Consider the following 14,785-nt stretch of genomic DNA (forward strand, 5'->3'; position numbering starts at 1 on the left):
AAACGAGCATAGGGTAGCTCATGAATCAAGAACAGAAAGTGTTGGAGAAGCTCAGCAGGTCTGGCAGCATCTGTGAAGAGAGAAGTAGAGTTAACATTTCGAGTCCAACGATGCTTTGTCAGAACTGCATTTCATGACGATTCGACTCCTCAAGTCACTTCAGAATCAATTAATGCACAGATGGATCCTGCAGACAACGCTGAGACTTTGGGACAGATACTAGCCAGTACATTCGAAATCATCTGCTCCTTTTGTGAACAGTGTCAAGAAATGTGTTCTGAAGGAAAGTCATATCAGACTCGAAACATCAACTCTGCTTCTCTCTGTACAGATTCTGCTGGACCTGCTAAGTCTCTTCAGCACTTTGTGTCTTGACTTCAGATTTTGACATTTGCAGTACTTTGTTTTTATAAGCAAAGAATTTTCCAATGTCCACTTGAGAATTGTATTTGAAGAGAGCAGTCCACCTCAGTACTGCTCTGAAGCATCAATCTATTGGGCCTCCGGCCTACAACAACCCTCTGGTTCAATGGTAATAGCCCCTTGTAAGTCAAAGTCGTCAACCTCCACTATACCCATGTATTATTTGGGCCCCCGGAATGTTACTTATCAATTCCTGATATTTGCCTTAGCCAGCTGTTGTAAAACAAGTTCCATAAAGCAAAAAGGAATTCACTCAGATCCTCGCAAATTAATGATTTGGTCCCTAATTATAGATACCTGACCGACATCCGGTGCATTTCATTTATTCCCTGCCTTATTGGAAATTGTGAAAAATCAGTTTCACCTCAGACATTCCTACAATTAAAGCACTCAGGCCTCACACCATTTCACTTCAGGCCTTAAGCTGCATTCTCATTACATGGAAACACAGGAAATAAGAGCCACTCAGCCACTCCACCCTGCGCTGCCATTCGATTGGATCATGGCTGGTCCACAACCTCAACACTACTTTTTCCATCCACGTTGTCCCCACCTCACTTAATGACTGCCTTGAGAAATCTCTCAATGTTTGTCTTGAATATACTCAATGACTGAACTTCCACAGTCTTCTGGAGTAGAGAATTCCAAGACTCACTGTAGCAAGTGAAGGATGAAATTTCTCCTCCTCTCAGGCTTACATGATGATGGGTCAAATGGTCTCCTCTCGCCTTGCAACATTTGTGTGATTCTGTGCTACATGGCCTGCCCCTTAATTCACAGACTGTGTCCTTTGGTTCTAGACTTGGGAAACATCCTATCCACATCTATCCTGTCAGAATTTGGGAAGCTTCAATGAGCTCACCACTCATTCTTCTAAACTCTAGAGGATACAGGTCTTGTCTCTTCAATCTCTCCTCATACAACAATCATGCCATCTCTGGGATCAGTCTGATGAACCTTTGGTGCACTCACTCTATGGTTTGGATTTCAACAAAATTGAAGACCTGAACAATTGCAGAAGCTCAATCGCTGAGTCAGTTTATGACAGAAATGGATAGGTTTTGGGAGGTTAATGGATATTACAGGATATGAAATGGTACAGGAATGTGGCATTGAAGAGAAGAGCAGTCACAACTTAACTGGACGGCGGGGCAGGCTCAAAGGGCTGAATGACCTATTCTTGCTCCTGTTGTGGATTTGTAGTCAATATTTTAATATCGAGGGCTCTTGAGTCAGATATGTTTGACAAGAACCAAATGATGGGCAATGTATTATTCTGCTGTAAAGGTGAAACTGAATCCACTAGATGGTAACAACTGGTGTTCGGCCAACATGGACAAGATCACAGTTCAATCATGCTTGGGGCTGCTACCTTCATTAACCTGTGAAAATGGAGGGGACCCATTGGGAAATAATAGAAATTTGTTGAAACAGTCCCCAAATTGCAGCTCTGCTCAAATCCCTTGAATAAGGCAATGAATGAATGTGGAGAAAACCTGTCTGAAATAGATGCTAACAGGTCACGTATGCAAATTAGCAGTTTGAGGACCCCTGCTGAAAACGTTTCTGTTTTGTCCACTCCTTCTCTCCTCTCGTTTGTACGGCTGTAATTCAGAAGGTCAATTCACCAAGCTGAAGGAATCTGGTTAAACATGGGCATTGGGATCGGATGACAAAAATCAGCACCTGATCAGTGATTTTGGCCTGATCAGGCGAGCAATAATAGCTTCCTTGCCAAGTAAATGCTGGCCAGAGGCAGAAGAGTGCAGATTAAAATAACAAACGTCTGAACTTTGTGACCACTTTCATTCAGCTCATAGCTTTAGGACATGGTTGACGATGCCATTTTTAGTCTCTTCTCCATGTAACCTGCATGCCTGTCGGTCAAGGAACCAGAGTGAGGAGGGGGAGACAAAATGCCCACTTAGCAATCAACACGCTTTATGAGGTTGTACCATTAGTTGCCATTGTTGCCAAAAAAATGTTTTTAAAGGCCAAGTCTGGAATCAACCTTGTTCTTCCCTCTTCAATATAGCATGAGTTTTCTACCTTTCCTCTCCTGAAGGAATGAAGATGGAAATGAACACAAAACATCCAGAAGGAAAGTAAAATAATCAGAGGCGCAAAGAAGACTATGAGAAAAAGTTGGCAGTACACATAAAAGGGAATCTAAGAGGTTTCTGTCAACATATAAGTAGTAAAAGGAGGACCAAGGTTTATTAAGGAGCAACAAAGCGAATTAAGCATAGAGTTGAGAGTGTGGGGCAAAAGCCCTGCATGAATCCTGATTCTCCTGCTCCTCGGATGCTTCCTGACCTGCTGTGCTTTTCCAGCTACACACTCTTGACTCTAATCTCCAGCATTTGCAGTCCTCACTTTCGCTTAAGTAAGCATAGAGTCAGAGGGTGTGGCTGAGGTACCAAATGAGTGCTTTAACTCGATAACAAGGAAGAAGATGCTGCCAAAACGGGGAAAGAGAAGGCCATTGAGACACTGGATGGACTAAAAATTAATAAAGAGGTATTTGATAGGTTGCTAAGTTGCTTAGTCACCAGGGCTGGGTAAAACATATCCAAGATAATGAGGGAAATGGGACTGGAAATAGTGTAAGCACTGGCCACAATCTTCCATCCTCCCTCAGATACAGAGCTGGCGCCAGAGCAGAGGATTGGAGAACTGCAAATATTGTTCAAAACTACTTTTGTTCCAAAACAGCAGAAGGATAAATCCAACAATTACAGAACAGTCAGTTGTAGAAATCAGGATAAAATTAACAGTCACTTTGGGCAAATGAGAATTAATGAAGGAAAGTCAGCAGAGATAGGTTAACAACAAATTGTGTTTGACTGACTGATGGGGATTTTTAAAATGAGGTTGATGAGAGCAATGCTATTGATTAGGTGTAAATGGACTTCCGAAAGACATTTGATAAAGTGCCGCCCAAGATTGGAATTGGATGGGCACCTGACTGACTGTAGAGTACCCCCAGACTGATGGTAGTCCCACTTCACCCAAGTAATGACTGCTCCCACTGACTTTCAGAAGCAAATGCACTGTGCTTGCCATGTGAGCTGCTGGCACATACTGCAGGTCTGACACTGCTGTCGCACAGTGTCATACAGTGACATGTTCATCCATTGACTGTTCAGTGACCTCCACCATCATAAGCTGCTTACTTCTCCCTCTGCACTAAAAAGCAATGTAAGCCACAGAGTTCTAAGCCTGGAATATAGCACTGAAGACCATGTGCTAAGGAAGGAATGTGAGCCATGCAAAGACTGGCAGCCTATAAGTTTGCCAGTGTGCTCAAATAACGCAATCTGAAGTACACAGAGGCTGGCAGCTTCCAAGTAGAGGCAAAGTGAGTGAATGCAAGCTAAGAGCCATAAGATGCTTCAGATGCGTGTTTCCCTTTTTCTCTTATAGCATTTTCCCACCTTTCTCACCATTGTTCAACGGAAGGGAAAATTCCACCCAAACACAGGACATAGTTAGTATTCCAGTGGATAAATTAGATCATACAATCAGTATTATTTTTAAAAACTGAACTTAGAACACAAATGTTCATCTGTTCTGTTGTTTTCATCAAAAAGGCAAATTCCTTCTCATAAACTACATCATGTCAAAACGGATATATATGATAACACCACTTGATGCCATTTACACACCACAGTAGGTGCTCTGATTGTGGCAGAAAATGTATAGTCAGCTTAACATGGAACATTGACAGCCAAGTCATGTATTTCACTTCTCCCACATGCCTCAGGATGATAGAAACTAAATGTAGGCAAACGCCTTTGAAGGGAAGGGGATTATATTAAAATTAATAAGATCATGTAAATTAACAAACCATTCCCCAATCCATAAAATAGATTTTAGATCAAAGTTATAAACTAAAGCTACTGATTTAGTCTTGAAACAAAGATGGGTCTATAATTGCAAAATGTGATTTCAAAATGATGAAAAATAATGTTATCGCTCAACTTATTCAGTCACTGCGAAAACTGTGGCTCTGATCAGTCTTCCCAGTGCAGTTCCACAATCTCTGCATCTATTGATACCCGTCAAAAGTATCAGTAAAGGAAATCAGCATTCATTGTGGGATACACACAAAACTTTAAAAGACCTCATTCTAACCAGAAAATAAGAGGAAATATGCAGTGTGGCAGAGCAGCTGCCAAACTGTTTCAGATCACACTCGTGTCCAAAGTCATTTTTGTTGCAACACCAACATACGAACCTCCATCATCCCAAATTTAGCCTTTTTGAACGTTCACACCAGTGCAATGATTATTCACTGTCATATACTGAGCACAGTTTTGTTTTTGCACTTGTGTTTTGAAAAGTCAACACAAAATGGCAGATAGAGGAGATGAAGAAATACCGTTGTGTTAGAGCTGAGACAAATTTGGCAACCAAGTATACTTTTATGTTTTTCCCCAATTTTCTTTGTTCCTGCCCAGTTCTTTCAGCCATGTGGGCGCTGGCTGCCCTTGAGCAGTTTCCATTTGTTCCTTTAAGCCCCGGATTGCCAGGAGTCATTATGCCTTGGGAAGCATCAGGACTAATCTTACCTTTGCCCAAAACCATTCAACAAATTTGGCAGCAGGACCCAGTGAATAGCAGTTAACAACAGGAATCCTTGCAGATTTTCTTTCCTCTATCTCACTAATAAGGCAAAAAGGCCCCAGTTTAAAATACTTAGTACTGAGCAGGATTACGATTTTGGATCTTCTAGTTTTAGATAGAAGATGACGCTTCTGTTCCTAGTAGGTATATTTGTGTAACACTTTTGTTAAAATAATATGTACATTTTCCCATTATTTAACTTTCCCACCCTTAAGCCCAATTTAAGGGGCTCACACCCAGGCTTCCATCTATATCGCTTGAATCAGCCATTATAAAGAAAGCATGCAGTTTGGTAGCATATTAAGTTTGTCAGAAGCATTTCATAGCATTTCACATACAACCGATTCCTTTGAAGAGCAGTGACTGTGATGCAGACAAATGTGACAGCCATTTTGCACACAGAAAGATCCCACAAATCGCAATGAGATGAGTAGCCAATTAATCTGTTTCTCGTGACAGTTGTCGATGGAAAGGTGGCCCCAAGGACACTGGAACAACTCCCTGACCTTCTTCAGACTGTTCCGGGGGCTTTCTCTACCTGAGCAGGTGGATGGAGCTTCAAGATCACGTCTCAACTAAAGGACAAAATCTGTAACAATGTCACACTTCCTTGGCGCTGCACGAATGCGTTAGCCTGGATTGCACCCTTTAGTCTTTGGAGTGGGGTTTGATCAACTTTCTGATTTAGGGGGCTACCAAGTGAACCGAGCTGAAATATTGGGAATCAGAAGGAGCTGGCTTATTCTCCTTCCCTCCAAACTCCTTGAGGGATAGCAATGCCTCTCACCTGGGGTTTTGGGATTACAAAATTAAATGGATATATTTGATGAGCTTTGTGGGGTATACCAGTGTGCTGTGCCATTGAATGTAAAGATGTGCTTACATAGCACTCCATCCACAGTGAATTCCTGAACTTGGGTTGGGTCAAGTATATGAGAAGGGTTCCCTGTGGGGGGGGAAGAGAAACTCAGATAGACAGTCCCCAAATTGCTGTGGTATGTGCCTTCTCAGAAGCTGTTAGACAGATATTAGTAAACAGTAAGCGGGGGGGGGGGGGGGGGCAGGCCTCCTTTCTAGCTGAGAAAATGTTTTTTTGGGGGATTAGGAGACTGCAAAGAAGAGAGAAAATGATTGAAATGAGAGATTCAAAAACAACAGAGACAGCCAAGAGTTTACACTGTGCATTCAACAGAACAGATTCATGCAAAGAAGGACTTACAAAATACCATAAATTAGATTACCTTTCTAATTAAAAATATCTAAATACCTTCACTGATACAAGTTAAACCCAAAAATGTTCATTACATTATGTATATGCATATATATATATAGTTTATATTAGTGCGAGAATAGAAGAATGCAGTGAGCATAATAAAGGGACAGACATATGGCAGTAACTTGCAACTCGGCAAAAAACTTTGCATCAATTAGGCCATGTTTGTGGGAATCAAAACCAGGTAGGGATATACTTCATCTCTCAACCAAATATCCCTTTCTCTCCTGGTTGCCTAAATCATTTTCGGCTTAATTGTCATCTCATATCAGTCCTCAAAAGGACTGAATTTTATGTAGAATTTCTGCCAAAACAATCATTCACTAAGAATATGTTGCAGGGAGGATTTTTTGGCCAGGGAATTCCTTGGAACTGCTCCCACTCAGCTAGTATCCTTTTGCCTGAAGTTGAGTCAGAAATCCTGTTTATCTGCGTAAATGGGGCTTCTGTCACACTCATGGCGGAGCTGTGGCAGCTCCAAGGAATTTCCTGGCCTGGCCTCCGTTTGAAGTGGAGTGATGTAAGATTTTGCAGAATGAAACACTTTGGGTACTCTGTATCAGTATCAAGCACTCACATGTCAGCTAATAGCCAGGTTACATGGAAAGTAAAGCTCCCTCTGTGCTGTAACCAACAATGTGTTCCCCCACAACCTCAGAAGAACACCCTCTGACCACACTAAAGTCTTGTAATGACTCACCATCTCAGCCATCAGGTGGCTTTGGAGTAAACGTGTCAATTTAACAAGAATTGGGGGCAGCAGACTTGTGCCCAACCAGAACAGAATCTGTACTGCCTACACTTACTGGACACATGGACTGCAGGAGAAGGGGAACAAAGGAGGGAGAAAGAAAGGTGGAGGGGAAACTAAAAGAGAAAGATCTTATTCCTGGATTCCAATCCAGGTCTCAGATGCAAAAAGATATTTGGTTGCTCAACTCTGTATCCGAAGGAATATTTTATGATTACTTAAATTATATTTTGCCAAGTTTGGTGAAAAATGCAAATTCAGTTCTGAAGAAGATTCACCTACACGATGCAAGCTGGGCAACAAAGCAATCCTTGATTTTTTTGTTGCCATAAATGATAGTTGGAATCAGATCGGCAGGCATTTTTGCGTGTGCTGCATCTGTATTTCAAGCCACCGGAGAGCACCATCCTTGCACCAGCTCCCTGAGTTTAGATCACTCAATGCAGGTCATGTTTTTCAGCTCAGATCCATGTTTTTGTTGTCTCAGTGATAAGGGAGTTGGCTTTAGAAATGTAAACACGGGGAGCTGACACACTGATTCTGGTCTCCCATGACCAAACTGCAGAAGCATAAAATGTAAAAGCATTTCCTGTCTCTGGGACTAAGTTACACCAGCACCGGTGCGGTTTTCAATCCGGTTACAGTCCAATTATGTGACACAACGTGTTCTGTGATAATGGGAATCAGTTAATGCTTTGCAGCAATTGACACACTGTTCTAAATTCAGTGGGGAAGCTATCGAAAATGAGACCATCTTGAAGAGGAAGGTGAACACATTCAGAGTTGCACCTTGATTGCCGTAAACTACAATTGGTACACCCAAATGTAAATGCTTGAAAAGGTTCCAGATGGTCAATCGGATTCTGTTCTTTTAAACTGGTGAGTTTTGATTTTTCTGTTTACACTAAAATGGAACCAGCACTTGGGTGCCAGTGGGTACACACACAAAGCTTAATATCCCATGTACAGAATTGGCAATGTAACTTGGACCTCCAAGATCCTGCATCATTCTGAAGATCAAAACCTGGAACACAAGAATGTACTTCAAGTCGACTAGAATTCAAAAGAGAATAATTTAGCAAAACTGCACAATGGTTAACCATGGCGTCTTTGCGCTCTGGTCTTGAAATTGTGCTCAGAGTACAAATGGAGAATACGCTCTTATTAAATTCCGATCTAATAAGCATTTCAAATGGATAATTAAAATCTTCGCTAATCCAAGAGAGATAGGAGTTTAAGACAAGTGTATTCAGCATTGTACTGTTATCCAACAACACTAACCTCAAAGTCTCTCAAATCTATCAATCGAGGCTGTTTGGAATCAGTATGGAGCCTTTGAAGCAAAATGAACTAATGACTTATCTATAACAGTCCTCTTGTAACGGGGCTTTACAATCCTTGTTTGAGTGTGATCTGGTCCACATATAGTGAAAAACCAACATCCATCAAAACAGTTTAAGCTCATGCATTATGCTAGATATAGTTAAAGAGACAGTATCCTTTATCATTTTGATCAGTTCAAAAGTTAAATCTTCTTTGCGTTTCTTACTAAAATATAGAATTTACTTGTTTCATTGCAAAACTTTCCCATGTTTCACACCCTTTTGCATTTTCTCTGCCTTGTTCTCTTTTTTGTTTGTTAAAATATATTTCTGTTCATACTATGATCACTGATGACATTATTAAGGGATGGTTGTCTGAAAATAATGCCTGAGCCTATATGTGAGAGAAATAGAGAGAGATGCTTTTATTAGTGAATCACTCAATTTGCTCCAGAAGCCCAGGTCAATGATTCTGTTAATTTATCTCCTGCTCAAACACTAGGTTTGGTGACCTCCCTGTAGGAGTTCTGTCCTGTCGCAAACAGCAAACATTTTTGCTGTTTTTGGACTGAACTGTACAGCATATCAACAATGTCATCAGGGTTTGCCGATCAAACAAAAATATATAAAAATGAGAAAAGCGTAGAGAAATAAAAAGAATGTTAGTGGGAAGTGTCTTCATTGGAGATTATTTTGACAAACCTTTGCCCATTTACTGATGGAGAACGTAAAAGCAATGTCAGAGTTACAGTGGAAGCCAGAATTCATCCACTAACTTCCCCCCAATAACACAAAGTTTTTGCCCAAACTGTTGTTGTCCCCCTTTTGAAGCAGATAACTCTGTAAAACAAATTGTTTTTGGAACAGATGCACGTGATAGCAAACAACTTTCTGACAGATGTACTGCTGCAGCTTCTCTACGCTCCTTAAAAAAAAAAACACTCATACTCAATTTCATGGAATGTGATGAATTTCAGAGAGATCCAACGTTACCAGTTACATTGGTCAAGTTAGAGGCTGGCCGCTGCTTGGGGCGATGGTATACCAGTAATATCAGCAGATGAATAGCCCAGAAATTCCAAACTAATGTTCTGGGGACATGGGTTCAAATCCCTCTACGGCAGGTGATGAAATTTGAATTCAATTTAAAACAAGTATCTGAAATGGTGACCATGTATAAACTGTCAATTTTTGTAAAAAACCCATTTGGTTCACTAATGTCCTTCAGGGAAGGAAAGTGCTATCCTTTACCTGGTCTGATTTACATGGGGCTCCAGACCCACAGCAATGGGGTTGGCTCTTAAAATGTCCTCTGGGCAATCAGGGTTGGGCAACGAATGCTGCCCCAGCCAGTGACACCCACATCCCATGGACAAAAAGGGAACATATTTTGAAATAATCTTACAACTGGGGACAGATGAAATGATCAGTGTTAGCACAATCATTTGTTAGCAAAACATATTAAAAATTGACATGGCGCTCCATTTATAGAACAGCCCTGCTCTTGCAAACAGGTACTGTAAAATAAATAAGATATAATAAAAAATCTCATGGCAAAATTCGACTGGGCTGCAGTATTGCCTGCTATCAGTGCCAACAGATTCAGGATGAACCCTGCCCATCCACCATTCCCAACTTCCCACTCCTGCTGCATTTAGCAAAGTCTGGGCCAGAAATATAAAAGCACAAAAATGCAATTTGAGAACAACTGCCTGTCCACAGCTCTCCAATGTAAATGAGGCATAAACAGGCAATGGAATCAGTAAAGACCACAATGTTAAAAATTGGCATTTTGGAGCAGATCAGGTCTGTCCCTAAACAGCACAAACGAAAAGGATACTGTCTGTTTAGGACCTTCTATTAACACAAAGCTTTATCTGGGTACAAGCAACTCTTCATGCTCCATGCATTAGCCATAAAGCTTCCATACGGCTGTGCTGGCATGCTAGTTCTACAGATATAGACCTGAAGGTACATGTGCTCACTGGATGGGAGGGGAGGGGGGGTGGACTAGGAAGAGACAGAGAAGTGGGGAGTTAAATGCTGGTTGCAGGATCTCAGAAAATGCCTTAGAATGTAATAAGTATTAAATCCAACCAGATGTCCTTTTTCCACCCAAGCATTTTGAAATATGTTGTTTTAAGACTTGGATTATCACAAGAAGAAATGGGACACAATGACTAATCACAGTTGGAGTGAAATTGCAGTGTGCAACATTAATATATTTAGCAATCTTGCATTCTGAGTGGGGGGCCACACTCAGTGGGAGTACAATCAGAGTTAGGGTTACAGCAACGGCACACTGATTTCCTTAAGTGGGTTTCATTTGAGCATGGCTCTTTGGGAGTACAAAACCATCAAATTTCTCCTTTGGTGAATCCCTTAACAAATGCACTGTACATTAATGCGTCAAGATGTCATCTGTATCTCATTACACGCAATTGGGCTTTTGTTTCACTTTCATTTCCAAATGTGTTCCTCCAAAGGATTCACCATAAAAACAACTTGGCCCACTGCGCATTCAGACAATCTACAAAATCCACTAAGGAGAGAGAGAGGGAGAGTTGGTCAACACAAACAGTCCAAGTTATTTCTAAATTCTCATGGGCCTGTCATGAGGGTTAGTGAATACAAATATAAATTAAGCAGTGGATTAGAGATCAGTGAAGGCACTGCTTTTGGGTGGAAAAGGGTTCGGGTGTCGAGAGATTATTCATCCTAAGTCATTTTCAGAAGGGGTTTTGTTTTAGAAACAGGTTCCCAATTGAACACGCTTACTAATAGGTAACAATTTGGACTTGGGAGAAGTGCATGTAGGTTCTATTGCACAAACCAAGTTCCATTCCTAAGTGGCATCTTCTGTTGGGAAGGGCGGCATACAAAAATGCAGAGAGGTTAGACCGCCATGCCTAAACTGATCTACTTATTGACTTCCTTACACTGTCATCAGTAGCTGCCTTATCTATTATCACCTCAGGCAGTAGGCGTCCACCAGACAGGGTAGCTCCTGGGCCACCGATTAGTGAGACCACACCATTGCAGTCCACTGTGCTGTTCCTTTTCACATTGACTGGAAGGACGGGAAACATTTTTGACGACTTGCTGGGTTGACTGTAGCCGCTGTAGCTATTCCTCCTGTTGGGTTCCCTGTTCGGAACAAACAAAGAATTCTTCCGGTTGCCATCTGTCTCTTCCACCGTGCTGTGCTCATCGTCAGCAAATTCTGTTTCTGAACCGGGTTCTTTCCGATCTCTAATACTGAAAATGCTGCTTTTGCTGTCGAACCGCGTTAGGTTCGGAGACCCCAAGATGCTCAGCTGAGACTGCAACAACAAAAAAATACACATTTTAATATTGGCACAATAATAAATTTGACTCAAAAATATTGGACACACTTATTAAGACCTCATAGAAACCTAAAGAATTCCATCAGGACTAGACAGTATAAATGCAGGAAGGATGTTCCCAATGACCAGGGAGTCCAGAACCAGGGGGTCACAGTCTAAGGATATGGGGTAGACCATTTAGGACTGAGATGGGGAGAAATGTCTTCACCCAGAGTGTGGGAGCCTGTGGAATTCTCTGTCACAGGAAGCGGCTGAGGACAAAATATTGAATATTTTCAAGGAGGAGTTAGATATAGTTCTTCGGCTAAAAGGATCAAAATGCATGGGAAGAATGGAGAAACAGGAACTGAGTTGGATGATCAGCCATGATCAGATTGGACGGTGGAGCTGTCTCAATGGGTTGGATAGCTCACTTCTGCTCTTGCGGCTTATGGATCTGTCACTTGTTCAGTCGTGGGCAGATGACGCCCTTTAATGACTTCATTGCAGAGTATCAAGAAGCTCTGGATTAGCACTCAGCAAATGTTTCACTTGAAAAATCGAATTAATACAAGGTTGTTCAAAAATCCCAACTTGTGTGTGGAGTCACTGTTTCGAGATCAGCCAGGTGGACCCCTCAGAATATGAGTTCCCTGATCCGGGCTGTTAATCTGATCCAGTCAGGGAATCCTGGCTGACAGATATAAACAGGGGTGTCAGACATCCTGCTCACTCAGAGCTGGATGAGTGTCAAGGGCTTTCCACATGGAAGTAAAGGGTGATGGGATACGGGCCTGTGTGGAGTTATTTCAGTAGCAACAAAAGAACAGCATGTTCCTGAAGAAATATGCTCGTAACATTCGCCCTTGAGTTGGGGTAGGCATTTCTGGTCTCGTGCCACTATTTAGGAAGCTTGACTCATTTGATCCTGCTGTCAAAGACTGGGTCCAGTATGTGGAAAGAATGCATTAATTTTTCCGTTCAAATGACATTGGGGCAGATGAAAAGCAATGAGTAATTCTCCTGACAGTTTGTGGATCCACAATTTTGCAGGTTATTAGGAACCTAATGTTTCCTGAGGCACCAGATATGAAAACCTTTAGGAATCCTGAGCTTCGAGGGGAAAGTGAGGACTGCAGATGCTGGAGATCAGAGCTGAAAATGTGTTGCTGGAAAAGCGCAGCAGGTCAGGCAGCATCAAAGGAGCAGGACAATCGGCGTTTCGGGCATGAGGAATGAGGAAAGTGTGTCCAGCAGGCTAAGATAAAAGGTAGGGAGGAGGGACTTGGGGGAGGGGCGTTGGAAATGCGATAGGTGGAAGGAGGTCAAGGTGAGGGTGATAGGCCGGAGTGGGGTGGGGGCGGAGAGGTCAGGAAGAAGATTGCACGTTAGGAAGGCGGTGCTGAGTTCGAGGGATTTGACTGAGACAAGGTGGGGGGGAGGGGAAATGAGGAAACTGGAGAAATCCGAGTTCATCCCTTGTGCTTGGAGGGTTCCTAGGCGGAAGATGAGGCGCTCTTCCTCCAACCGTCGTGTTGCCATGGTCTGGTGATAGAGGAGTCCAAGGACCTGCATGTCCTTGGTGGAGTGGGAGGGGGAGTTGAAGTGTTGGGCTACGGGGAGGTTGGGTTGGTTGGTCAGGGTGTCCCAGAGGTGTTCTCTGAAACGTTCCGCAAGTAGGCGGCCTGTCTCCCAAATATCGAGGAGGCCACATCGGGTTCAAATGAGCGTCCTCTAATTCTGAGATACTATCTGTTTTATTCAGCAATTCAAGAAACAAGGGGATCTGTATCGGGATTTTTGACTAGGTTAAGACGACTGGCAGAGGCATGTGACTTTGGTTTAACCCTTAAAGAGATGCTGAGACACTGTTTGGTATGTGGGATTGATGATGTAACCGTGTAAAAGCACCGACTAGCTGAAGCCCATCTGGACTTCAAACAGACACTACAACTGGCTGTATCACTGGAAAATGCAGCAAGTCAAGCATATGAGCTGAGGGTATTCTGGTGAAATAAACACCCTCGCCAGGCTGACTGAATTTGGGGAAAACCACTTGAGTGAAGGCAAATGCAGGACCACACTCAAGAAATATTCTGAACAGAGGGACCCTAGGTCAGTCCACAGCAAAATCCCAAAACAAAGCCAAGCCTTGGCCAAGCAGTTAAAAATTTTCTTCAGGATCTGGGGCAGCAAGCTCTTGTCGTGCTTCCAGTATGCAGACAAAAGAAACCTACCATTCCCAAATTGGGGAAGAGAACCCATAGGCCAGTATCCAGGAGTGTACATACCCTGGAAAATCCACCAACATCTGATGCGGAATAGTTACATTGCCAAACAAGATCCAAATCAGAACCAGTCTCTTATGAGAAGCAGCTGGTTCAGTTACCATTGATTGTAGTAAAAGGTTCAGGTCAAAGCTTTAATGGGGCGAAATTAGTTGAGAAAGATTCACCTTGATCAGCTCAACATTTTTCGATTAGAAAATGGCTGCCAGAATTAATTCGTAATTGAACACACAAAGATCTTTCAGGAAAGTCTCAGGACCAGCAAATGAGCCAAGGCCACCTTGCATGTTGACTAGGAGGCAATTCCGCGATTCTGTGAGACCCACCCAGTGCCATTTGCCTTACGGGCAAAAGTAGAGTCAGAAATCAGGAGGCTGGAAAGGGAAGGAATCATCAAACCAGTCCAGGTTTTGGAATGGGCAGCACCGGTCGTACTGATTGTGAAGCCTGAAGGGTCGGTTCCCCTTTGTGAGGATTTTATACAAACAGTAAACCGTTTTTCACACCTGGATAAATACCCAATCCCTCGCATAGAGGGTTTAGATGCAAAGCTGGCAGGAGGATTGTCCTTCACGAGGCTGGACATGAGCTATGCACACTTGCAATTGCAGTTAGATGAGGATTCCCAGAAGTATGCTACAATTAATACCCAAAAGGGTTTGTACCAATAAACGAGACTGCCATTTGGGTATCGTCAGCCTGCGCAATTTTTTTTTAGTGGACGATAGAGAACATTTTATAAGGTCTACCCCAGGTTGCCATTCATCGAGATG

General features: G+C 42.5%; 1 protein-coding gene and 1 long non-coding RNA gene across 13 annotated transcripts in view; one reads left to right on the plus strand and one right to left on the minus strand.

The window, feature by feature from the left end:
• The window catches only part of LOC140471320 (sodium channel protein type 8 subunit alpha-like), a 512,936-nt gene that overhangs the window by 355,297 nt on the left and 142,854 nt on the right, over window positions 1-14,785 (minus strand). For 8 of the 12 annotated variants that reach the window (XM_072567324.1, XM_072567320.1, XM_072567321.1 and 5 more), the window contains exon 13: window positions 11,338-11,721. In XM_072567324.1, coding sequence (XP_072423425.1) covers window positions 11,338-11,721 — 384 coding nt within the window. The remainder of the gene's footprint in view (window positions 1-11,337; window positions 11,722-14,785) is intronic. The other 4 variants (XM_072567329.1, XM_072567326.1, XM_072567330.1 and 1 more) reach the window with 1 other exon arrangement.
• LOC140471322 (uncharacterized) overlaps window positions 7,712-14,785 on the plus strand; it is a 69,110-nt gene continuing 62,036 nt past the window's right edge. The window contains exon 1 of the long non-coding RNA XR_011956968.1: window positions 7,712-7,955. This is a non-coding gene — a long non-coding RNA (uncharacterized lncRNA). The remainder of the gene's footprint in view (window positions 7,956-14,785) is intronic.

This window comes from Chiloscyllium punctatum, chromosome X (genome assembly GCF_047496795.1).
Source record: "Chiloscyllium punctatum isolate Juve2018m chromosome X, sChiPun1.3, whole genome shotgun sequence".
NCBI lineage: Eukaryota > Metazoa > Chordata > Chondrichthyes > Orectolobiformes > Hemiscylliidae > Chiloscyllium > Chiloscyllium punctatum.